Source organism: Aplidium turbinatum, chromosome 2 (assembly GCF_918807975.1).
Source record: "Aplidium turbinatum chromosome 2, kaAplTurb1.1, whole genome shotgun sequence".
NCBI classification, from domain to species: domain Eukaryota; kingdom Metazoa; phylum Chordata; class Ascidiacea; order Aplousobranchia; family Polyclinidae; genus Aplidium; species Aplidium turbinatum.
This window is the reverse complement of record NC_137473.1, coordinates 20,329,747-20,357,073: the sequence shown is the minus strand read 5'-3', so window position 1 is coordinate 20,357,073 and position 27,327 is coordinate 20,329,747. Positions and strand designations below refer to the sequence as shown.

General features: G+C 37.8%; 1 protein-coding gene across 1 annotated transcript in view; it reads left to right on the top strand.

Moving 5' to 3' along the window:
- Positions 1-6,028: 6,028 nt before the first annotated feature.
- LOC145765176 (cytochrome P450 20A1-like) overlaps positions 6,029-27,327 on the top strand; it is a 39,459-nt gene continuing 18,160 nt past the window's right edge. Inside the window, exons 1-6 of the mRNA XM_082576950.1 lie at positions 6,029-6,179; positions 14,275-14,324; positions 23,144-23,313; positions 24,082-24,227; positions 25,110-25,277; positions 26,130-26,196. Coding sequence (XP_082433076.1) covers positions 6,087-6,179; positions 14,275-14,324; positions 23,144-23,313; positions 24,082-24,227; positions 25,110-25,277; positions 26,130-26,196 — 694 coding nt within the window. The 5' untranslated portion in view covers positions 6,029-6,086. The remainder of the gene's footprint in view (positions 6,180-14,274; positions 14,325-23,143; positions 23,314-24,081; positions 24,228-25,109; positions 25,278-26,129; positions 26,197-27,327) is intronic.

Genomic DNA, 27,327 nt, shown 5'->3' with positions numbered 1-27,327 from the left:
TCAACCGGTGAAAGTGCGAAAACGTAGATTATTCTTATTATTTTTTCTCCTATTATCCAGTTAAGATTGATAGAAAATGGAACTAGGGCAACCAAAAGTCAATAAAGTCAAAATTTTTCTGCCTTGTTCAAAGTTTGTAAAACGTCCATAAACTAAATTTCAGGCTGACTCGAAGAGAGGTTTCAAAGTTATTAAGTCAAAAAAAAGTCAAACTTGATGGTTAGGTCAAAATTTTCTTTTAACGTAGTTTTTCTTCTCTCTATTGATATTTTATTAAAGCTACACAGATAATCATTTTTTTGTTGCAATTGCTGTTGCTATTTTGGTGTAATAATCCATTTGTTGCAATTTCTGAGGTAGTAGCCTAATCTTGTTTCGCCCACTATTGACCATTGAACATTAAGTGCGCTAGGCGTGGAAGGCAGGTGACGTGGTCTTTGTTCTTGGTTAGATGAATGCTCAAACCATTATACAACAGTGACGTTCGGTGGCTTAAACCATTGGGAAAGCAACTTGGAAATATGTTGCAGCAAGGTAGTAGGCACGAGGGGCGTAACCGTCGGGCGAAGCCCGAAGGCGTGTTGCCGAAGGCAACACTTCCAGCGGGGGGTCTGGGGGGCCTCCCCCAGACAATTTTGAAAAACACTTCCAATTTGGTGCGCTCTGAGAGCATTTCCAAAACAAAATCTTCGGACTTTCCCAGCCCGAGGATAAAGGTTCAATCAATCAATCAAACTGGGACTAGTCTAGAATGTTGGCTGCTTTTTTAGACTGAGCACAAAAACTTATTGTCAATGTCATCTGTAAGCATTTACAACATGCATTGGACTGGTGCACTAGTAAAGAGCAAATAATTAGCCTATAAATTAAGCTAGTCCATTCTTGAAGAACACAAGTATGTTTGCTCTGAACTTGTGATGTCAGTCTATTGACCCAAAGAATTTAAAAAACACTTGTGCTGTTTCAGTACTGGTTGGTTAATGTACCCTTTGGAATTGCATGTCTTATTGTAGAATCTATGTTTTTTTTGGTAAGAGAACCAGCTTTATTTTCAACGTACTCAGTAGCCTATAGTTACAAGCCCGAAAATCACTCATGCGTAGAGGCTGTATTCCTTTCGCCTGAAACCAAAAGCAGCCGCTATGAGATACGCATTGACGTCACTGGGAAAGCAAGTTTAACCATAACACCAGATAACACATCTGATTGGCTAAGCAGCTGGTGTCGTTTTGCAAAACGATTGAGGATTGGATAAAACGAAGGCGTTTTTCAATGTAAGGTAAGCACTTTTGAAAGTTGATTTCCCTGGAGCTTCAGTGATGGTTTCTGACAAAAGCGTTTGCGTTAATTGGCATTTATAGGCAAGAAATGCGGTTTGGTGAGGACTTAGATACTCACAAGAGTTACGAGTAATTCTAGTCACGAACACAGTAATTTTCAAGTTAAAATAGACTTGATAAAAATAATAAGAAGTTAAACCTAGAATTCAGTCATTATATTTTGCATAGTTTTCGCTCAGGTAAGCACTGCTTTCCTTGCTTTCCCTCACCGATCGTCACTGTTATACAATATACATATAATAGTATAGAGTTTTAGTTTCTTGATGTTCTCAAATTTGTCTTTAGCTGGCCTATAATTATGCCTAAGGTAAAACAATCAAATTTTTCTGAAGTTCGTAGTACACTGCTTGATTACGCTTCTGAGTTTATCTCAGCACCTAAAGGTGAATGACAGAAGACAGGAACTTGTTGCAGTTTTTCGAGTTACTTTCATTACCTGTTCGTTAGCTGTGGTGTCGTTGAGTCTTCCACCTTTTTCTTTTATTTCATTAGAAAAAGAAGTTATCCTTTCCTAACGGTTTGATTTCTAATATAGCCTACTTTGTATTTCGCTTTTGGGTTGCAAGCGCAAAAAGTTATTGGTCAAAATTAGGTCAAAATGTGTAAATTATAAAGTCAAAATTTCAAGTTTTTAGGTCAAAAAATTGGTTGCCCTAGAAATAACAATCAGAGGAAATGTAATAAAAGCCGTGATGACATCGCAAAAAACGTTTTGCATTTCGTACGTTGGAACAGCAAAACTAAAGATAGCCTAACTGGATGTCGGCATGAAATTCATGCTTTAGAATGATGCAGAATCAAATTTGGTTAAATTTTGGATTAAATATGCTTTTTGTTGAATACTTTTATGGGTGGGGGGGGGGGGGGGGGGCGTGAGACTACCTTGATTGTTCTGAGGGGGTCGCGGTGGAAAAAAGATTGATAACCCCTGATCTGCTTCAAATTTGACAATAAAAATTGTGTTTGTTTCCCAAACCAGTTAAGCCTATGCGCAATCATCAGTGGCGTAGCCAAGGGGGGGGGGGGGCGGTTGAGGATTTCAATCCTCCCCCATTGGCGCGCGTGTGACGTCACGATATTAAGAATGATGCATTCAGTCTCTTTATGTCAATAAAGTTTGCCTAATTTTAAACGAAACTGCATTAAAAGAGCGAGTTTTGCCTATACCAAACATACATTTTCAATATCTCAGCCAGGAATCAGCAGCAAGAAAACTTAGAGACTCAACTTTATTTCCGAAAAATGCCGAAGAAAACATGATCTTATCCTTATGCTATGCCACCGGACAGCACCATTTTACAGGAATATTTATACCCACATTTTTGTTGAAAATGCTCTCAGAATGCACCAAATTCAAAGTAATATTTCAAAATTTTCTTGGGGAGGCCCCCCAGACTCCCACCGCTGGGTCTCGTCTTAGGCGTACACGCCGACGGACATTGCCAGCCGGCCGTCAAAACAAAAACATTCAAAATTTATGGCTACGTCACTGGCCATTATTAGTCAATTTTCTGTTATGTTATTTTGCAGTAAATAATTTCAATTTTTCATGTAGCCTAAGCTATGTATTTTTAGTACTTTTTGTAGCTTGGTTTGCAAAAATAGGCCCTTCTCTAGTAAACAGCCTAAAGCCTACAGTACCCTTAATCCGCCCTGGTTGTGACCAGCCTAATTGAGAGACAATATAAACATGCTTCATTTATTTTATAAATTATTGTGTACTGTAATTGGAGTGTAAAATATTATAAAATGACTAGCGAAGCTGGTGATGCCTAAGCAATTGTTTTTGTCCTCCCCCCGCCACTTGCAGTAACGACAAAACAAAGAGTCGACATTAAAAAATTTTGAACCGACGTTTCGCAGTTTCATATTGCTTAATCTATTTCTGCAAACTGTTAGCAGTGTGTGCATTTGACAGTGTATTTATTGTATCTTAAAAGTTTGCTCTAAACATCTTTAAGGTCTAACTTATCAGAGTGGTTCAAGGGTCCAAACGCGTTTGCACCCTTGAACCACTCTGATCACCGTCAATGTTGTTAAATATTTTTGTTGATCATATAATTATATGTGGTTGAATTTTTTACACAATATACTGAAGTGATCACATTATGTTGTGCTGAAATTTCGTCATCATAAAGTAATTAGTTCACCAATTATAGCTTTTAATGTGAAAAAGTGGCTCATCAGTCCATACCTTCCCCTACTAATAGCGTTGTTACTGGTTAATTTTAGTCTGCACAAAGCAACGAAGAAGTCAAGAACTTGGTGCAAAATATCGAATGCTTTCCTCTAGTTCAGAGGTCACCAAACTACGGCCCGCGGGCCGAAGACCCGCTACGTGCTGCAGAAATAACAGCTGCACTACAACAGTTAAGGAAAAAAGTGAAAAAGTTTTTGTTAAAATTGTTTGTTCTCACAGTATAGTTCGTTGTTCATCATCATCATCAACCAATTTTGATTATAGGCCTACAAGCCATGAATTAATCCTCATGTCAAAGGTGTGGCCTGTCTGTCTGTCGAGAACAAAGTCTTCCCCTCCACAGCTCCCGATTTATTGGGTTGGCAGTATGTTGATTTTTTTCATTTTTTCACCAGGCAGCCTAGCCTATATGTTGGTGTTCTGTTTTTATCATTAGGCCACCACAAACGGGAACAGCCTAGAGCCCTAGACCAAATTTGGAAAGATGTAATGTTTTTTCAAGAGCACGATGCCCTGTGGTGCATCACAGCAGGGGATAACTTTTCCAGTAATCTTTCGATTTTCATGACAACTTTGCTATTCCACAGCTGACTTTGTTATTTATTGTGCTCAATTCAAGACAATGGAGATTGGAGATTCTAAATAGTTGTATATCTTTTCGCAATTTGCATCCGGCCAGCAGCTGTAAATCTCTATCAGCATTATAAAAATTTAACCTTAAAAAAATGAGGGCCGAATTTTTCCAGGGCCTAAGGCTATAGCCTTATTAGCCTAATGGCTAATCCGGCCTTGCCTAAAAGCCTACTAGTTGGATCGAATCCCAGTAGGCTACAGAAAAGTCAGTCTTGTTGAATTGTGTAAAGATAAGCATATTTTTCAGAAAGTGGTATTTCAAAAGACTCTCTTTAATCATGGCAGGGTGTAATTAAACACAATAACTTTAAAAAAACTCTCAAAATATGCTCTAACGTATCTGATAACATCTGTAAGTGACGCATTTGTTGAAAGAATATTTTCATTAGTTATTGCTGTAAAAACAAAGCCTAGAAACAGAACACAAATTTAACTATTGGAAACTATCATAAAAATTCATTCTCACCTATTGGATCAAAAAATATGTTGCAAAGACTTCAAATTGTACAACAGTGAGAATTCGTATATTTCATCAGAAAATAAATAAACCAATTATTATATTAGCCTATTTATTGGCGTCATACAAAGCTATCCAGTATCCATGTCCAAAACAAAACAACGAAATAATACACAAACTGCAAGTCACAGAGAGCCACTTTGGATTTCGTCAGTTCAAGAGCTCACTAAATACGGAATCTACTGTTACAAATTTACCTACAATGAGCGTTGGAAGATTTGAAAGAATTCAGAAGGATAAAAACAATCAGATGACATCAGGTCTGATATAAATCGATTTGAGGAGTGTAGCCTATGCAACGGATGATAAACGAAAACATGTTTTTCCTCAATAAAGCATCAAACGTTATTTATTAATAATAAAATGTAATTTAATTGTAATAAAAATGTAAATAAATTTGTTAAATACGTGCATATTTTATTATTTTTAATAGAAACAGATAAATATCCACAGTGGCGTACGCAGGATTATCTCAAGGGGGGGGGGGGGGCATTGAGAGTAGCGTATCCAGGAATATTGAGAGGGGGTTTTGACGGCCGGCGGGCGAAGCCCGACGGCGTTTTCGCTTAAGACGACACCCAGCGGCGAGGGGTCTGGAGGGCCTCCCCCAGAAAATTTTAAAAAACTACTTTGAATTTGGTGCATTCTGAGAGCATTTTCAACAAAAATGTGGGTAGCCTATGAATATTCAGTTCAGTTCAGTTGTTTTTATTTCTGACCATCATATCAAAACAATACACGTCAACATAGCAAAGGTCGAGAAAAGGGTAGAAGCGACAAAACGCGAACGTTTAAAGGTGCTTGAGACCGAAGTAAGTTATTGATTTGAAAGAAATTTGGCACGGTCGCAACACCTTCAGAAAAATTTAAGATATAAAAGAAAAATAATAAAAGAAAATGTTACAAAAAAATTGATTTTACCGTTTTGTTAACTCCATGGTTTTAGTTTAGACTTTATCCATTTCTCTCTCACTAATCACTATAATAGGCTTACAGAACACTATGCTACATTGGCATACCTGGGGTGGGGTAGGTGGATTGGGCCATGTATTTCGTATTGGCCTAGTCTATAAAACAACATTGTTACAGTAATTGCTTTGACAGAGCAATGCAAAACATATTAAATGCATTAATCTACGTCGTTAACTACTAAAACATTTTTAAGGGGGGGGGGCATGGCCCAATGCCCCCCTCCCCCTGCGTACGCCACTGAATATCCATTTGGCCTTTTTTATCTAATATTTTTCTTGTTTTGGCCTTTTTTTGTATTATTTTGGCTTTGAGACCTTTTCATAGTCTGGCAACTCTGTTGTTGTTTGTTGTCACTTGTGTCGAGACTTAAGTCAAAGGTGGCTGTTAATAACATTACCGGTAGTACGTAACTGATAAAACTGCCATGTTGGAAGTTCATGTTAGTGTCACTGGAGTGGCTGTTCTGGTGATAATTTTAATCTTGTTTTTGGTTGGTGTTCTTTTCTTTATTTATCCGGTGAGTGACTGTTGTAACCCTTAGGCTTTGTTTGTATGCCGGTAGGTGTTGATTTTTACAGAATTAAGCTAATTGCAAGTGTGCATTCTTCTCTGTGTGAGAATGTGGGTGTGAGAACACCCCATTAATTCAAAAAGCAATACTTTAAAGTTATCAAATGTCAGTCTAAATGATTATGATATAATCTACTATTCTTAAACCTACAGGTCTGCGATTATTGTGCAACATTTTACTTACTATTTAGTTTGGTTGTAAATGTGTAACGATGACTGAATGACATCGAAGACATGTAGCAAAAACCCTTGCTTTTGTTTATGGAGAACTTGGCTAAATACAACACAATGAATGTCATTCTTTTCGGATTGAATTCATCCGTCAGTCAAGCAACAGTATCCATCACAAAGCACATAAATAAAAAGAATGAAAAAGTGCACAACAGCTTATGCTTTTAGTTTGAATACTGTTGGCAACTTTCGTTTCACACACTCTTAATGTATATCTTGAATAGTTTTGTGTTCTGTTTTTGAAATGAATTCACAAGCTTGATCCAAACCTGTTGCAACACTGAAAAGGTTTACCTTCTGTCATTGGAGTGCGTTGTTTAAGCGCACATCTAAAGCGTTGAATCATTGTTTCCCATGGTGATTATTTCATCCATTTAGTTCCACTGAATAAACATCCGTCTTTGACATGGGTTGCTCAAGCAACAAACCTCTAGAATTAAACAAGTGATTTGTTGCTATTCATTTGTAATTGGTCACTTAACCGAATGAACCATCAAGGGGTACTGTTTTTATCATTTAAAAAAAAATTGTCGTTATAATTGTGTTTGTTGTGTCTTATTGTGAAGCATAAAAAGTATAAAGTCACAGTTGCAACTCAAAATCACTTGACTGTCATAATACATATTTCCAATGGTCGAACCAAAATACCAGATAAACTCATGTGTGGACATTAAACATGGACTAAGTTAAAATTGCAAAAGCACAATCAGACTCCCATGTTTGCTACAAGACATTTTATGAAGCCAACCAACATTTGAACAAATGCCTTCGCTTAAATGGGCAGTTTTCTGACACTGTTGTCAATACTTTTTATTTAATATTACCTAACAAAAAAACAAGAAGGCCAGACATACCTTGCCCCCAGAGATGGGCAAGATCACCAGTATTGGTGATCTTGAAAATCAAGATCACCAAGAATAGGTGATCTTGAAGATCAAGATCACTTTTTGTGTACTTGAAAAAATGAAGTTTTTGATCAATGATGTTGCAAAAAATAATTACTATAAGCAACCTGGGTAAAGGTATATAGAATTTGGTATTGCTAACTTTTACTTTTAATTACTCGATCGCTGGCCTAAAAATTGTAATAAATCAGTGATTGTTGCTATTAGGCCTACCAATTGTTGACGTACGGTAGTTTGCGTAGAATCGCAACGTCACACCCAAGGCCGAGTTACAGACTTACAGTAGTTCTGAAAAAGTTGCAAAATTTGCAATTAATTTTATATTTTTATTTATAATAAATAAATAAATATAAACTTTGAACTGCATCATTTTTTACCAAATTTTTTTCTGGTTCATGTGGGAGTTTTTATTCGTGTTACTAAGTAGTTTTAACTGTCACTGTATTATGTCAATGTTTATTGCATAATTTACCCATCTGGCAATCTTGATACTGTTGTCTGTTATCAAAAAAGTTCAGAGGTTTGCGGTCTGACAAACCGTTCCATACTCAGACACTAAACAAGTCTTAGTCTGGTTAATTTGCTGCAATAAACTACTTTAGGCTACATGTCCAAAGTCGGCTAGAGTCCAGATTTTTTAACACCGCCATTCTAGACTTTTGAAACATCTAAATTGGATCAAAGAAAACAAACATTTCTTTAAAATTCATACGTGGAAATTGTGAACAAAGTTAAATTATTTTTTATTATACGTCAGCATAAAATACTTCGAAGTTGACTTCTTTATTATAACCAACACAGAAAACTTTTTCAATTTTGAAATGGCAACACTGACCAGATTAGATGGAGACTCTAAAGTCTAAATCGTCTTTTGTTGGACACGTATCATATTAAAAGTGGCTTAATGTTAGTAGTTGCCACTAACTACTTTGTACAGCACGAGTTCTAAAAAAATGCCTCTATCTAGTAAGTGAATTTTAATTTTAAAGTGATCTTGATCTTATTGTTCTTCAAGATCAAGATCACACAAAAAAAAGTGATCTTAGATCAAGATCACCTAAAAAAAAGTGATCTTCAAGATCAAGATCACGCCCATCTCTGCTTGCCCCACTGACAAGTGTTAGGCATTATTGTTGCAACTTGGGCATGTACATATTCAATTGAATCAGGAAAAAGATTGCAGTTTGAGTATTAACAACCAGTGTTGTACGTTGACTTCAATTTGACGGCATCATTTGGTAGCGTTAACTTTTTGTTGACGCTGAGGCTAGCGCCGTCAATTTATTTTTTAGTTGACGGAAGTGATAGCGCCACCAACTATTTTGCCGATTTTAAGCGTCACGCGCTGTGCATCATTTTTTTTTTCATGGAAAATCTCGTTTCAGAATGAGAGTTTCACAATGTATTCTGGCCAGCATGACTCATCCGAATTACCGGCTTTCGCGTTGGTTGAAATGGCTACCTGGAATACAAGCGGAAGAAGTTCGCCAAATGGTGATAACTCATATCTTATCACAGCAGTATCGAGAGCGAGGGATCAGAGTGAGAAAGCGAAAAATCAATGAATGTCATCGCGGAGGTTGAAGATACTTTATTTCAAGAGCTCTATGCTCCTGAAAAGAGCGATGCTGGGGCAGTGGACCTCGTTAAAAGATTTATATATGCTACACCATCATAGCACGCTTGGAACAATGATACCTTTCCGAGTAAACAGTTTCAAGGCTTGCTTTTGAAATACAACACACCAATATTATCCAGCGCTGCTGTGGAACGCATGTTTTCACTTGGAAAGGACATGATGCGTCCCAAACGCAGCAGATTGTCGGACAAACATTTTGAAATGCTTGTGTTCCTACAAGGAAATAACTAATAGCCTGGGCTAAGCAGCTAATCACAATACAGTCTCAAAGCATAATACCTTTTCTTTATTTATAGCTATTGTTAGCCTAAACTTGGTTGAAATACATCTGTTTTGTGAAACCCTGGCTAAAATAGCGCTACAAATTAGCAGTGACGCTGACGCCGTGAAGTTTTTGGGCAATTTGCGCTGACAATTTATTTCAATGACGCGTACAACACTGTTAACAACCTTCCTTTCTCCTGTTTAATCTTCCTGTAAAAGGGGTAAGATGAGCCATGGAAATATTTGAAATATGTCCTGGAAATATGTCTTAAAGTGTATGAACTGCAGTTATATCAGTACCGGTAGATACCGTATGTGACATCAATGCAGCAATCAGTGTACTTCTTAGGCAACACTAGTTGCAAATGCAGAAGGTAACCATGGCTTTTGGCTATGGGTTCAGAGTTGCTCTGAGTAAACTTCATGCTTAATACTTCCTACTCGAGCGTTTCAGTTTGTGATCAAATTTGCACATTCACAAACACTGAAGCATACAGTTACGATTGTACAATATGAACTCACAACCTTGTAATTTTATGATGCAAACCAGGGATATCTAAAGAAGGGGATGCAAAGGTTTGCCGCCATTGCCTTATTCTCATGACACTACGAGAGCTGTAGTTTATAGTACTTTAAACATGTATTTGTTTTTAAATTTGTACAAAGGTTTGTAGTGCAGCTGGTACAGTGAGCTACAGAACGACAGTTAGCAAATGTTACATCCAGAGCATATTTAAAGAATACTTGTTTACAAAGACAGTTGAAAAGTTACCAGTAAGCTTTCTATTTTTTAACAAAGCCTTTGCAGTAGGCCAGATGTAAAGCAAGTCTATGGGTAGTTGAATTAACAAACAACCTTGAGCATGCAGTGAGTATCCACTATCCAGGCCTGATGCTCGTCGTCGTGTGAGCGTCTGGGGCCGAGGGTCTATCCTTTTACCACCCCAGATTCACGATGTTCCCGGACTACACTGGAAGGCTACTAGAGAGCAGCCAGTCTTTGGTTTCATCATCCTTGACACGCAGACCTTCTACTCCGTTAGGTGGCTTGAAGATGGAGCAGTCATTGATGATGTGGTCTGCAGTCTGTTCCTCGGCACCACATTCACAGGAAGAGGCCATTCCCCATTGGTGCATGGTTGAGCAGAAAAGCCCGACGCCTGTACGGAGACGGTTGAGGCGCACCCATGCCTGTCTTGGTAGTGTTAGATCGATGGGGCGTGTGTCGGCGTCGGGGATAAACGAATAGAGTCTGGTGGCGGTTGACTTCCATTCAGAACTCCAGTTATGGTCCGCCTAAGCAGCCGTAGAGATGTCTTGTACATCAGCTTCGTTGATAAGAAGTTGAGCGGCTGGCACGAATGGGTGTCTTGATTTCAGTCGACGGGGGTGCTCGTTTGGGAGAGCAGAGATCTTATGGTGGAAAAGGTGGTTAGGCTCCAGTGCCCGTCGACCGAGGGACAGTGTGGCTTCTTTGCGACGAAGCTCAGCAGGTTGGATGCCAGCAAGAATGGGGAGATTGTCCAATGGTGAGGGACGCAGGCAGCCGGTCACTGTGCGCAGGGCGCTGTTTATGGCAGTGTCGATGTTATGGCAGTGAGCACTGCGGCACCAAACAGGTGCACAGTAGCCTACTCTGCTGAAGAGTAGACAAGGGCTAAGGCTGCTATACGCAAAGTGTCAGCCCTCGCCCCCCAGCTAGAGCCTGCCAGGCGCTTGAGTAGCGCAGCGCGGTATGTGAGTTTCTTGCGCAGTGACACCAAGTGGTGGCGGTATGTGAGCGATCTGTCCAGTGTCACCCCAAGATACCTTGGTTCGGGGCAGAAGGACAGAGATTTTCCATTGTTCTGGACGTGTAGCTCACGATCAGCTTTCCAATTATGGAGGTGGAAAGCTGCTGCCACAGTTTTGGTTTCGCTGAGTTTCAGTCGCCAGCTCTGGAGATAGGCTCAGAGAGTTTTCATGTCCTGGCTCAAGGTGTCTTCTAGATTTTCCCACGACTTTGCGGAGTGGAGAATTGCCAGGTTGTCCGCATAAGCATATTTTGTGGAGACCGTAGTTGGCAGGTTGTGGGTGTAGATGTTGAAAAGAAGTGGACCAAGGACCGATCCCTGTGGGACGCCGTTTTTCAGGTGTCTCAGTCTGCTTAGCCGTGAGCTACCGGTGGTGAGGGTAAAGCTTCGGTTCCTGACAAGTTCCATAATCATATGAACCATATGTCGGTCAGGAAGCTGAACCATATGTCGGTTACTGCTTGTATGAACCATATGTCGGTAATAGCGCAATGCAAGTTATCATAACAAGATTTATTATACTACTATCGGTGCCAATTGCCATTTTACAGTAAACAGAGATTATTAGCGATAAACAAAAGGAAATGTTGCATGGCAGAAAATTTTCACTAAGGATGAAAGGAAAAGTATATCGGAGCTGTGTGCGGCCTGCAATGCTATATGTTAGCGAGACATGGGTATTGAGAGAGAGTGAACTGGCAATCCTGAGAAGAACGGAAAGGTCAATGATGAGAGCAATGTGTGGGGTGAAAACGAGAAGGGAAGAAAGGACTGAAGAATTGTTGGATATGCTAGAGATGAGAGAGACCATAGACCATCTGGCAAGGGCAAATGGAGTAAGATGGTATGGACATGTGATAAGGAGGGAGGAAGGAAGTTTTCTTAGAAAGGCACTAGATCTAAAGGTGAATGGGAAGAGGAAATGCGGTCATCCAAGAAGAACGTGGAAACAACAAGTGAAGGATGAATTTAAAAAAGTTGGACTGAAGGAGGAAGATGCAAGGGACAGGGTGAAATGGAGAAAAAGGATTAAAACAATTGCTGCGCGGAAACAATCGCCCACCCCCACTAGTGGGGAACAAACCGACGATGGATTATGATGATGATGAAAAGCCCTTCTATCGTAATAAAAGCCTTCGTATCCCCTTCTTTAGATATCCCTGATGTAACGTGCCCATATTCCCATTTGCTCATCAAACAATTCAAACATGTATCAGTACCTGGGTTTTTTTTTTTGTTGAGACTTTTCGGTCATTTGTCCGAAATGACTTGAAAAAATTCGGTCATTTTTTATTTATTTCGGTCATTTTTTCTGATGAAAATACATCCTTTCAAATACGTAGCTGATACAAACCAAAATTTGCACAGGCCTCGAAATGTCCGCCGTCACAGCATGAGATGTCCACGGGAAGTACCATCTAGATCGGTCATATTTGTCCGCTGAGAAATAACACAGGAACTAGCGATACAAATCGTCATTGCATAGCACGAACAATTGTTGCGATTGGGAGAATATAATTTCCCGCGCATTCTAGCGCGCATCTAGAAAATGTGAATATCGTATCTCTTAGATTCCATTGAAGCAGAAAAACTTTCGGTTGTTAGGTTGCTTCAACGATTGATGACATTAAATCAGCGTAACAAAGGCGAATTCTTCGCTAAGAATCGATGGGAGCACGCGCAACTTAGTTCAAGTCTTACGTCACAATGTCTGGCTTTGATCTCCGAGTAATATTGATAGGCTAAGGCAAGGTTGGTTACAAAATTAGATTATACGAGTAGGTTATTAAAGCAGGATGCAGCAAAATTTGTTAAGTTTTCGTATTACAGTAAGAAAGAAAAGGCTCATGGAAAATTCACTTTCGCACACAGAACACGCAAAATGATACCTAAAGAAAAATGCCTAGTGAAACTTTGCACTGCAGAAAATAGTAGCGGTGGTGTAGAAGTTTTCCGACTCGTGCCCAGAGCATTGTGACGCAAAATTCCACTCGACCTCGTTCGGTGGAAGTTAATCAGTTATGCGGCGTATGCAGCTACACGGCGCTTTGACTCTTTAAGCGCGCCTCATTAGTCTGTTGAAAGTCTTCGCTGAAATTTTAAAAAGCCTTCCAAACCGTAGCCATAGCTCTTAAATGGCGAAGAATTATCAAGATAAAGTGATTAAGCATGACGATTGACGCTAAAACTGGTGTGTCCGCCGTGGAACTTAATTTGTCCGCCGAGATAGCTGCTCAGACCGGACACGTTTGTCCGCCGTCAACAAAAACGAATTTCGAGGCCTGTATTGCACTTCCTGACTATAGCTACATCATTACGTTTCGCTGAGAAACGTTGTTTTTTTCGGACATTTTGACCGAATTGACTATATTTTTTTCGGACATTTTGCTAAAAAATCGGTCAATGACCGACAAATGACCGAAAAAAAAAACCTAGATCAGTACAAATTTTCTTTGTACAAATATAGCCACGATACTTCTTTTAAATCCACCATTTTCAAAGGTTTGTGGAAAAAACTGCCTTATTTCTACATCTGGCAACTCTTTTTGTGATAACATTTGGTCTGGTGTGATTTCCAGACTGCGTTACTGATGATGCAAAATTGATTAAATACAACAACGTTGCAGTATTGTGAAGAAAGGGGCGTTCTTCCCGGCTATCAGCACAAGGCTGAGCACTCACTAGTACAGCGAGCAGTTGCGATTCGCTAACCATAACGGTGTAGCTTCCACGCTAGCCATTCAGACCATCCAATCAACAATATGTTTCTCGGCAGCCGATTTGTAGCTAGCCATTCTGACCATCCAATCAACAATATGTTTCTCGGCAGCCGATTTGTAGCTCTTTTCTTTCCACAAAGATAAGAGTTAAACTGACTGGTAAAGTGGTGGTCGAATAAACTTGTGGCTAGAATACGGTGCGATACTGATGAGCCCAGCCTCATGGGCGAAACACGTGTCTATCGCTGTCAATTCTTGCTACAAATCGGCTGCCGAGAAACATAACGTTGCAGTAAGTTAAAACGTTTTGTTTTGTCTTGAAAACTTTGTGGCTCAATTAGTGTGGTGCTGGCCTCTACCATATATGTGAAGGGAATCATATGATTTTGTTTAATTGATCCTTTAAATTGTATATAATATGATAGCGATTCTCTTCCAAACTGTTTTCCATATTAATTTTTGAAAGTCATAATACTTATTTTTTTTGCAGACGTCAAGTAAAGTGACAACAATACCAGGACCAAATGTATCTGATGAGCGGTAAGTTAAAACCAGTACACGTGTTGAATCAAAACAGTTTACTTAACATCAGGAATGGGAAAATATGTCAGGTCAGGAATCACATTCAGAAGGCTCTGTTTTAAAAAAAAAAAAACTTTCATGAAACAAATGAACTTTATTAACTGGACACCTGTTCAAATTGTAGGTGTATAAAACATGACATAATATGCACATTGCACAGGCCTCGAAATTCATGGCGGACATGTCCGCCGTCACAGCATGCGATGTTCGCGGAAAGTACCATCTAGATCAGGGTTTCCCAAACTTTTTTGGACCACAGACCACTATTTGTCAATCTGTTTATTCGCGGACCCCCAATACAAAGATAAAAATGAATAAAACCGAATTTTGTTTATTTAAAAAACTGACAACATCAATGGGACGGATGGGATTGCTTCTTATTGCATATAAGTCATCAATTCTCGAAGTTATTTGTGAGGTTTAGTAACATCAGAAGGACATTCAATAAAGCCAAGCTTAATATACTCGTCATCGTATCTTCATATAAAGCTTATCATTTTCTTCTTTTTGGACAAAACATGCTGATGGGCTTCACATTCGCATCATTGCAATCTTCTTTTCGTTTTAAAAATTTATCCATAACTTTAAATTGGGCTACAACACTAAAATTTAAAGTTAAGATATTGAGCTTAACAACTAATTCAATGGCAGTATAATCACACAATTACATTATCCGATAACTTTACTTGGTTTCTCATCTCTATCTCACAACAAACTTTTCGCTCACCAATCTTCGTTTCACTAACTCTTGCATAGGTAAACGGTTGAAATGATCTCAACAAAACCGCAAATCCCGAATGGCGATAAGAATATATATAGACGAGGAATACGAGAATTTTTATAAACAACTTTTTAACTGCAACGAAGGTGCAACAAGTAAGATTTACGATACTGGATAGCAAAAGCTTTCGAAATCATTTCAGTTGTAAAGAACTACGGCAATTATCTTTGACAGGGTATGCACTGTACAACGTATATGCAAAGTATAAAATAGCAAAAAACAACAACCACACGTCAGCATAAACCAGATAACTGAACAGCGTATGCCCATAAACATCAGCAAAGACACGCAGCTGCGAGATTTATTTGGCCCAGAATCATGGATTCTTCTGGACTCAATGGGAATAGACACTTCTTTTCTAAACAGTCATCCAAGAATATGGGCAGAAGACAGCCATTACTTGAAAGCTGAAGAAATGGTTCACAACATTTGTGTTGTTAATGATTCATGTGAAAGAGCATTAGGCTTGTTGACAAAATTCCACAGCAACCTCATCACCACAGACAAGCAACAGAAACAGTTTTTATACAAAATAGTCCAACAGTTTTCGAAAAACCAAGCTGTGTGACTTTTAATTTCTTGTCATATCGCCACGGACCACCTGTGCATTCGTCGCGGACCACCAGTTGTCCGTGGACCACAGTTTGGGAAACCCTGATCTGGATCAGTCATATTTGTCCGCCGAGAAATAACATAGGAACTGGCGATACAAATTGTCATTGCATAGCACAATTGTTGCAAGAATATAATTTCCCGCGCATCTAGAAAATGTGAATACTGTATCTCTTAGCTTCCATTGAAGCAGGAAAACTTTCGATTTTTACGTTGTTTCAACGATTGGTGACATTGAATCAGCGTAACAAAAGTGAATTGTTCGCTAAGAATCAGTGGGAGTGCCGGTACTTCTACACTAATCACGCACTCAAGTCTTACGTCACAATGTCTGGCTTTGATCTCTTGAGTAATAATGATAAGGCAAGGTTGGTTACAAACTTAGATTATGCGAGTAGGCTATTACAGCAAGATGCAGCAAAATTTGTTAAGTTGTGGTATTACAGTAAGAAAGAAAAGGCCCAAAGAAATTCATTTTCGGTCACATGACACACAAAAATACACTTAAAGCCTTGTGAAACTTTGCACAGCAGAAAATAGTAACGTTAGTGTAGAAGTTTTCCGACTCGTGCCCAGAGCATTGTGACGCAAGAAGTAGGGTGTACCAAAAAAAATAAAGTTCTTTGGATTGTTTAGCCTATTTGCTAAAACTTGCATTTGGGGTCACAATCAACTTTACAACAAAAATTTTTTAATTCCAAAGACGTCTGACGCCGGTATTCTGCGTTTCTGTAGCGACTTGGCCAAAAATTCATATTTTGGTCATATATTCAGATCCGTAAGTGCTAGAGACTTCATTCTTGGTGCTATGGATGCAGAATGCCCACTTTCCTATCACCATTCAATACATTTATATAGCCTAAAGCATTCGGTTTTTGAGTTTTTTGCTAAAAACTGATTTTTGCCCTGTTGTCACAGGAATTTATCTAAAATTATTCTTAAAAAACATGAAATTCAACAAATAATTCATGCTAAATGTGAATTTTTACTAAATATATTAAATAAACAAAAGAATTGACCAATAAAATCCAGGCTGCTTTACTAACTGCTCTTCATTTGTTTTTTGAGACAATGTAATTTAAGTGGTATAATTAGCATAAGTACAAACCGGTAATAATACAAGTTAAGAGTTCAGTTTATTGTTTTGCTGGTTAAGATTACCATGCAATCTACCAATATAGTTCAACAGTGTAGTACATACAGGTGCTGTACTTACCAGATCAGTAAGAAATCAAAGAAAATCTACTAGCATGGAATATTGTAGTAGCAGTTTCACACAAAAGGTGTCTCTGAAGTTTTAGTGAATGTCCAATTTAGAGTACCTTTCTCCTCAGATTAATAATAAGAATATTTGTCAGGACAACTTTTAAAGTTTTTGGTTTTATTTTAACAGATCTGTAAAGTGTAATAAGTTGAGTACTTTTTTGAAGTGGTGGTAAATCATATGGAAGCACTGATCAAAACTAAGTCTGTAACTAAATTATGGCTTTTGGAAAAAACAGCCCCAGCTGCAAACAATGAGGGTAGAATTGGCTTTAAAGGATTGAAGCCACCAACACTAGAAGATGTCTATTTAAACTTTCGTGGTTATCATGGTTTTCTTCAGGAAAGCACAAAGCGGCAGTCAACAATATGCCATGCTGCAGAAATGACAGCGGAAGATATAGAAATTTGGTGGATGCACACTGGAATTAAAATAAAAAGCATGTAACAACTAGTTAAAATGATTGCAGACATGCACGAAAAATGGAAACAACTGTACAAACAGAGGAATAAGAAAGTAGACAGAAGTTAAAATCAAAGGAAAGACAGATTTTCTTGAGATGCTACCATATACATTTTGGGCAGCATGTCCAAAATATGAAGCTTTCTTAAAGGGTTCAAAGGATTCAGTGCACATTGAGGATTATCACTATTCACAAAAAATAAAAGAGAAGTATCACAGTGCTGCGTTAGGCAGCATTGACAGTCCAAATACTGCTAAACTAAACAGGAAAAGGCAAAGGCAAGAAGCAGAAGAGCAGAAGATAAGAAAAGAAAGAGAAACACCAGTTTTGCATTATGAAGGCAATGGTAGCTTCAGTAGTGATGAAAACAGTGCTGAGATAGAATCAGAAGATGAATATGTTCCCAAGGCTACAACATTACACAGCAAGTAACAAAAAATGTTAAACAAGAATGTTTACCTAGTTGCAGACAAATATCAAATTAGCCATAGGCCATTAACACAACTAGTATTTGCAAGAGGTTCAGACTTAAACAATGAAGAACCAGAAAATCATACAGGTGGTATTTCTGTAATGACCACCAAAAGAACGCGGGATAAAATTAGAACTGAAATGGGAAGTCAAATTGAAGAGAAACAAAGAGAAACTTTCAAAAATGCTCAACATTTGCGATACAATCTACAATGGGATGGCAAACTTTTGCATCCTATACAGCACACTGAAACAAAAACGGAACACATGGCTATACTTTTGCAATGCCTCAATGAAGATGAAGAGATCCTTTTGTCTCTAAGTGATGTTAAAAATAGTGACTCTGAATCTGAATTTAATGCGATAATTCAACAATTACAAAAATATTGTGTTGTTATATCCCAAATTGTTGGTTTAGTGTTTGATACCACTTCTGTGAACACTGGTTGTAACGAAGGTATTGTGATTCGTCTTGAAGAATATTTTAGACGAAACCTCCTATTTGCTTGCCGACACCACATCTTTGAGTTAACATGTGGTGCTGCATGCAAAACTGTTTATGGAGAGACATCCTCTCCAGAAGACAGCACATTTAATGCTTTGAAGGAACTCTGGCCATCACTGAACCTAAATGATTAGCCTACGATATTTGTGACAACAGTGCTTGGCCATGATGGACTACGACCAGATGTGAAGATGTGCTGATGTTTTGTTACAACTGGCTAAAGCGTTCTTCTGAGGATTCAAACAAATTCCGTAAGGATTATAGAGAGCTTCTTGTGCTTTCTGTTGTGTTTCTCGGAGGAGCATTACCAGAAAAGGAAAACTTCACATTTAAAGCTCCAGGTGCCACTAGTCATGCTAGGTGGATGGCAAAGCTTTTCTACACTTTTAAAATTGCTTTATTTCGATCACAGTTGAAAGCAAAATATGGTTTCAATGAAAAAGTCTTGAATAAGGTGTTTCTTTGGCAATTTTTCTTTCTCTATATTATGTGAAAAGCTGGGTAGAGTGCACTAGTGCAAGCGATGTCGCACTGAATGACTTACTGCTGTACAAGCAGCTGAGTAAAGATATTCCATTAATGAAGAATGGTGCTTCTCATCTCCCTGTTCAATTGAGTCACATTGTTGAAGAAAATTTGAAGAAGCTAGACAGCCATCTCTGGTATCTATCTGAACGCTTGGTGGTGATGAGCTTGTTTAGCGAAAAAGTAACTACAACGGAAAAGTCTACTTTGAACAAGATCCTTTTAAAATGCAAAAAACAACAACCACACGTCAGCATAAACCAGATAACTGAACAGCGTATGCCCATAAACATCAGCAAAGACACGCAGCTGCGAGATTTATTTGGCCCAGAATCATGGATTCTTCTGGACTCAATGGGAATAGACACTTCTTTTCTAAACAGTCATCCAAGAATATGGGCAGAAGACAGCCATTACTTGAAAGCTGAAGAAATGGTTCACAACATTTGTGTTGTTAATGATTCATGTGAAAGAGCATTAGGCTTGTTGACAAAATTCCACAGCAACCTCATCACCACAGACAAGCAACAGAAACAGTTTTTATACAAAATAGTCCAACAGTTTTCGAAAAACCAAGCTGTTACAGCAACATCATCCGAAAAAGTCACCAAACGCAATATGACCAAATACTTTGCTTAATATTTAGCTTATAACACAAAGAGCCTTTTGAAGACTGCTATACACAGCAGTTTTATAGACTGTATTATTCAGATTGGATTCCAGGGTTAAGTTGTAGCATATTCTGCATTGTTGCTGTAAGTTCTAACTATTTGTTAATGTGTCATATAGTATCATCCCATACACTGAATAGGCTACTGAATAGTCCACTGTTTTGTGTACAGTATTGTGATGTTCTGCCAAAAGCTTAAACTGCTAGCATGTAACTAGCTTACTGCAAAATATCAGTACTAAACGACATAATTATACATCGCATGCTAGAGTATGAAATAATATAGTTTGGTATATATGCGACGTTGATTCGTAAATGTAATGATACATTCAGTTATTCAGTAGGCTACATAACTTATTGGGTGCTGTATGTTCATTGGCCAATTCTTTTCTTTGATTTATAGTAATCACTGCCTGTCAGTTGAATACCAGAAACAGGTGTAAAATTACATATCAGCATAAATATTCATGTTTGGCATGACTTTTTTGTTGGATTTCATGTTTTTTAAGATTTTGTATGGATGAATCTTCAAGACAATAGGGCAAAAATTAGTTTTTAGCAAAAATCTTAAACACTAAAGGCTTTAGGCTATATATATAAATGTATTGAATGGTGATACTAGATAGGAAAGTGGACATTCCGCATCCACAGCACCAAGAGTGAAGTCTCTAGCACTTACGGATCTGACTATATGACCAAAATATGATTTTTTGGCCGTGTCGTCACGGAAACGCAGAATACCGGCGTAAGATGTCATTAAAATTGAAAAAATTTTGTTGTAAAGTTGATTTTGACCCCAAATGCAAGTTTTAGCAAATAGGCTGAAAAATCAAAAGAACTTTATTTTTTTTGGTACACCCTAGCAAGAAGCCACACGACCTCGTTCGGTGGAAGTTAATCACTTATGCGCCGTATTAATCAGCATCACTGCGCTTTGACTCTTCAAGCGCACGTTGTTGGTATGTTGAAAGCGTTTCAGAGTGACTGAAATTTTAAAAAGCCTTTTAAACCGTTCCTATAATTCTCAAATGGCGAAGAATTATCAAGATAAAGTGATTAAGCATGACGATCGACGCTAAAACTGGTGTGTCCGCCGTGAGACTTAATTTGTCCGCCAAGATAGCTGCTCAGACAGGACACGTTTGTCCGCCGTCAACAAAAACGAATTTCGAGCCCTGTATGCAGCATACTATAATTGGTGGACGTAATTGGTGATGGGTAGACTGTGATCTGTCATGAAATCATTGTCAAGGAAATACCAGCAATTTAGCACACAGATTGATATGATTCATGCTGCTGCATGTGCTAGGTTACAGATACTACATTGAGACTTCAACAACTAGCACAAAAAGGTGAACATGTCAATCTAGTGGGAATTGCTTTGGTGTTGAATTCTTTCATAAGTTGACGAGATTGCACCTTTTTTTAAAGTTTTTTTCACTCCACCCAGACTGGGTGCATCTGTCAATCCAGCAAACTTTTCCACAGGCGTCGCAACAAACAAAGTTTGAGAACCACTGCAATAAAGCAAATACTTTTACACACTTTCCAACATGTCTATTGAAATTACGAATTGATTATTTTCATGTCAGAAATAGTTTGCTCACAGGTGTGTATATTCATAGATATTTCGTATAAAACCAGAAAAAGATTTCATAGAAAAGTACTATACTAGTAACAAAGCAAGGAAGTTTGTCTGACAAGCAAGGTTAAGTAGAATTCTGTTTATATATCACAATTGAACACTCCTTATCAGCAGCTGCAGTTCGTTTAAGTTTGTATTGTATGTCAGTTTCACATTCAATACGTAGTCGTATATTGTATATCTATGACAGACTAGAGCTCAGAAGTCTGTCGTAAAGAAAGTGCCTTCAATAAGTTTGAACCAGCTAATTGACAGCATAGCAAAGATTCCACACTATTATCACCATAATTCACATAGCAGCAAATGATTTTACAGGAATACGTTGATTAGGCCTACCCATTTAGCTATCAATCATGTAATGTACAGTACAGGGTGCGTCAGAAAAAACCAGGGTTCAACCTTAACTTTTTTTCGCACTGGCCAACCGGACCAGTGGCTAACCATTTGCACTGGTCCGCACGAGATCACACTGGTCCGCACGAGATCACACTGGTCCGTCCGTTTACTGATAATTAACAAGATCGTCGTGGGAAGCACGAGGCCAACCCAGGGAAAACCACCTTAAAACGACAATAATGAATGGTGGCAATAACATGGAAATATAAAATGGTAATTTAACAGTAACAACAGTTTATCTAGGCTAGACATTCAATCTACGTTGAGTCTTCAATCTACTTGGGGCTCTTCCTCAATTTTTGAATCCGATGATGGGTCATAATCGGAATCTGATGATGGGACGATCACGGGGTCATAATCGGAATCCGATGTGTGTTTGTCTGGCCTTGTATTAAGTTAATTTGATGCCTCATCACTCACATGCTCTCTAGCACAATCTTAACATTTTTATGCATCAAATCTCTTGAGAGTACTGTACTAGGCTACCAGAGCTCACGTGTTGTTGCGATTACTCTTTTTCTTACGATTTAACACCGTCACGTGATGTTGCGACTGCTTTTTTCTTACGATTTAACACGTGATGTTGCGATTGCTTTTTCCTTACGGTTTAACACACACGGATTACGTGTTTTGTTGTTTGAAGAGAAGCGCAAACGAGAACCATGCACTCTAAACGATCTAACTACATAATACGATTATATTTTTGCACTGCACAGTCGGACCAGTGTGAAACGATTCGTACTGGTCCGCGGGGAACTTGCACTAGACATTGGCCAGAGGACCAGTCCTAAGATCAAACCCTGAAAACCTACCACATTTCAAACTAGGAAAAAGAGACAAAATTTATAAGCAATTGAAACATTAAATTTTGTTGACTCATCTCAAAGTGAAAAGGTTACCATTTGATGTAATTCGTTCAAAAGCCTCAATGCCGAGGCGTGCTTGCGAGCTGAACGACTAAGAGATTGCTAAATTGACTCTTTTACAGCAAGGATGTTTGTTGGAGTTCTAACACTTCGAGGCCTTCCTGGTGGCTTTCGCTTTAGTGCTGAACTAGTAGCTCTGAAATTTTTGACCCAGAGCATTACAGATTTTCGATTGGGACCAGGATCGTTACGGTTTAGTTTGAAATGAGTCTTAAAATTTCTTAATTTTCCCATTTCCAATGAAATCTTCCACAATAAATGCACGGTGTTCGCCAGTCCAGGCCATTTTACATACCGATACTAAAGTTTAAAAATTTGCACAAAAAATTATTTACTTATAAAAACTAAGACCTGAAACACAAATGGTAAGTCCTTAGCTGCAAAATTTCACTTCAAGCTCCTGTCAGACTGCTACAGCTTTGGTACAGTAACAATTTGAAATGTGGTAGGTTTTTCTGGCGCACCCTGTATATGAAATTTCACTACCAAGCTTTTAAATACTGATAACCTTTATTTTAGAGAAGGAAATTTGAGCGACATAGAAAGAGAAGGCTCATTGACACAATTTCTTTGCACAAGCCACAAAGAATATGGAGAACTGGTGGCTTTTAAGTATGGGCAACCACTGGTTGTGTCTGTCTCAAATCCAAAATATTTTCCACCACGAACTCAATTGTTTGACATTCCAGGTTACTTGAACTTACTTTTACTTTTGAATATGTTTACATGACATGTTGGCTAATTAATTGTATTATATGTTGTGTTTCAGTTTTTTACGTTTGATGTTGATTAGGCCTATGTATTTTCTATTCTGTCTTTTTGACATGCCGTTCTGAATTGAGCTATTTTTTAATTTAACGGAGATGTGCTACTCTGATGCACAATGCAGTACTAACATTGTCATGGTTAAAACAGAGAGAGACTGTTCACCAGGCATTTGATAATAAAAGTAATTTGCGTTCTTCTGGTGAATATTTACTAGGTTACCTCCTGATGTTAAAGATGATAACTAGCTTTTGTATTTCCGACGTTTTGTCAGTCAGCACGACTGACTTTTTCAAGGTGGCTAAAACAGGTTAACACAACCTGTTCAGCAACGATGGCACAACACAAAAACATACTGATAAAATGAATAAAGTAAAGCAGCAAGAATCAGAATTAAAACACGCAACAAGATACCTAGAGGTTAAACTGAATGCAGTGAATGCCTAAAACCAGTAGGCTACTTTCCAACAGCGTAAATTATCTATCTATTGGGCCACCGTCAAGAAATTCTCGTCGAACGTCGGAAATACAAAAGCTAGTTATCATCTTTAACATCAGGAGGTAACCTAGTAAATATTCACCAGAAGAACGCAAATTACTTTTATTATTGTCATGGTTTATACATGGAACGTAGATTTTCACAAAACTATTCACTACTGTATTCTAATAGCTTTTTATTTAATTTTGACAAGATTTCTTGTTTGAGTCATGGCGACCTATGGTAGGAAGTGGCAGCTTCCTATTTTCTAAAGGCATTGATGGCTTCAAGAGAAGAGATATCATCGACTTCAAGCTGCAACCTTCCTCAAAAGTTGACTATGCTAAGACATTTTATTCTGTAAGTTATCATTGCTTTTAGACAAGTTGAGGTCAAAACTCATTGTTTGTCACTGTTCTACATTTTAAAGGCTATGTGATCCATTGACTGAACTAAACATACCGGTAATGTAATAAGTATTGACATGTTATAAGTTGACAAGGGTTACTGTAAAAGTGAAAACGTGTTTCATTATCGTAACAATTATTTGCACAACGATTGAGCCATTTCCTTGTTCAAGAATTCATTTATTTAAATTTATTATAAATTTATGATGCCCGCTCCTTTTTAGTAGCTTAATAAATAAATAATTAACATTGATGATATTTGCTATTAAAGAACTACCTTTTTGCATCAATAAATAAGCCATAGTGGAATGTTGGAAAAAAGAGTTTGAGTTTTTACTTTGGCTTTCCTGGTTAACTTTGCTCTTCCTCTTATTTAAAAGCTTTTTTTGGAAGAAGTTGATAATTTTGTAAAATTATGGAAAACTGAGAGATAAGCAATACTACAATATCATAGACAGATAATAAAGTGACAACAACTTAATGAATATATAACATTTTTGAATAATGTTATTCAATCTATTCATTTATATATTTATTATCTGCAATTCTGCATGCATATTATATAAATTTAACTCAATACGCAGTTAATATCTCATTCATGGCATTTGCACTGTACTTTGATTAAGATGTAATGTTCTATTTAATGAAAGAGAGTTTTTCATTGTACTTTCAATGACACTTTTCTTCATGTTTCCGTTCAGATGTTCTCGTGTTGAAATATTCACTAGACATTTTATTTGCAATGTTGCTTAAAGTTCTGCTTGGTTAATCTGTTTATTTAGATTCTAAATATTAAAAGTTATCACATTGCCTTCATTGTTTTGTTATTTTCCAGTTGACGAGCGAGTTGGCAAAGAAGTGGAAGGGATTGCCAGAGGGCCAACACATTCCTTTATCACAACACATGAAGGGCTTAGCCACTAAGGCTGTGTGCTACATGATGTTTGGTGACTTTTTTAAAGACGACTCCAAAGTTATCAAACTCCATGAAGCTTGGAATTCGGTGATTGTTAATAATTGCAGCCTAATGTACAAAATGTATTTGGCTATTATAAATAATCATAAATACGTCTCCAGTTTATTTTACAACAGAAATATATACTTGCGTTGTGAAAAGACTAAGTTCAAATCATATATTTTTCGAGTAACGTATTTAAGATGTTTTTATGCACTTGCGATTTTTTTTGTATTTGATTAATTTTAAAACCAAAATGTTGTGTATTTTACACTACCAGTACTTCTTAGTCGGTGCAGTTTACTTGCCACGACGCTTGTGAAAAAAAGGTTTACAGTTTGCTGCGCCACCAAGCTTTGGAGTGTGTGCTTTTACCAATCCATGGTTAACTAGAATTGTATTGCTGTGATTTGGCAAAGGGATTGTTAAGAGTTCCTTCTCTTTTTTGAAGATGAAGTTACCATCGCAATCAGTGTTTCAAATTGTAGATTTACTAACTACCTTACCAGATTTCTGGAAAGATGAGAAGTTTGGAACATCGATTCTAACCTTAACCCAATGGATTGAAATTCCAATAGGATATTGTTTGGTTTACATATTTCATGTGGAGATCGCTGTCACTTTGTTTTAAATACCGGTATCCAAAGTTTTTGCTATTTCTGGATTGCTGTTTGGAACCATGTTGCTGTACCAGTCAGCTAAAAATAATTTTCTGTTCTAGTTAATAGCCGATAACTTATATAAAGCCTTGTGGCTTTACTGCAGTGTACTTTGATGCACTGAGCTAACACATATATATAGTGTTTTTTTTTCGATTGCTTGAACTGAAATAATCAGGAATAGGATTCAGAGTTTTGGATTGTTCTACCTTAACTGTTGATAAATGTTTATTGTTGACAGTGTTGGAGCGAAATAGTGGCCACAACTAAGAAGGAGCCAACCAAGTCTGAGTCTGATCTTGAAAAAGGTAATTTTATAAATAGAGGATGTTGTTTTTAAGGCATCACAGTTTGCTATTTTTACCACTTTCCATGATAAGAGCAACCTTTTTGCCATGATGATGCGCACCATGTGCCTGTCCGAAGCAAGTCAAGCCTTGGTGTCATACAGTGTGGTAAGCGGTTTAGAAGTTGACATAAGTTAAGAAATACAGCGTAGGTGGAAGTGAGTATTTCACTCAGAGTGAAATACAGCACAGGCCCCTTGCATACTATTGCGATTTACCTTACTCATGGCAACATGAATTATTTTTGGCGTGATAACAACGCTTGTGTCCAAAATTCTTGTCATGAGTTTTCTTCTTTTCAGCTTAGTTTAACGGTTCTCAAACATTTTGCTTGGCGGACCTTTGGAATTTTTTGATGATGCGCTGCCCTTTAAACATTACTCAAAAAGGTAAAAAAAATCACAATCAATAAGCCTATAGAAAAAAAATTAAAGAACGCCATCCGAAAAAAATTGAAAAAACACATTACAAAAATAAGATAAAAAGTAAAAATTACTCCTAAAAAAGCTGGTGAAAGCAAAGCAAAAACTATTAAATGTCATATTCTGAAGTTCATTGGGATGGCTGCACTTGTTTTGCTGCAATCAATTCATGACGGATTGGTTTTGGATAGCGCAACTCATATCGTGTGCTACTTGACCTGACCATCCCTGTACTTGACACTAATTCTTTTGATCAATTGTCTGTTGCAAGAGTTGTCAAACAGTCAAGGGAAATTCTACTTATAACGATTGGACAAACACTAAACACCCAAGAAAGCTTTATTTATTTGTAATTTGTATCTTGGTTGGATGATCGTTACCTATGTCCAGCCATTATGACTGTGTGGGACTCATCACCTACAGCCACATGTGCCTACCCAGCAACCTCATTAACCCCCTCCCTGGATACATATTTACAGTATTGTGCAAGCCAAACATGTAATCAAAGCAAGTCAAATTTATATCCTAGTCGAATAAATTCAAATCTAGTTTACGTATTACGTCAAAATTACCAAAAAAATGCCAACAACTTTTCTTTTGCAGTACCTGTGAAACTGCTGTATGGATCTCAATTGGTCCGCAGATCGATGTTTTTATTTTTATTACAAGT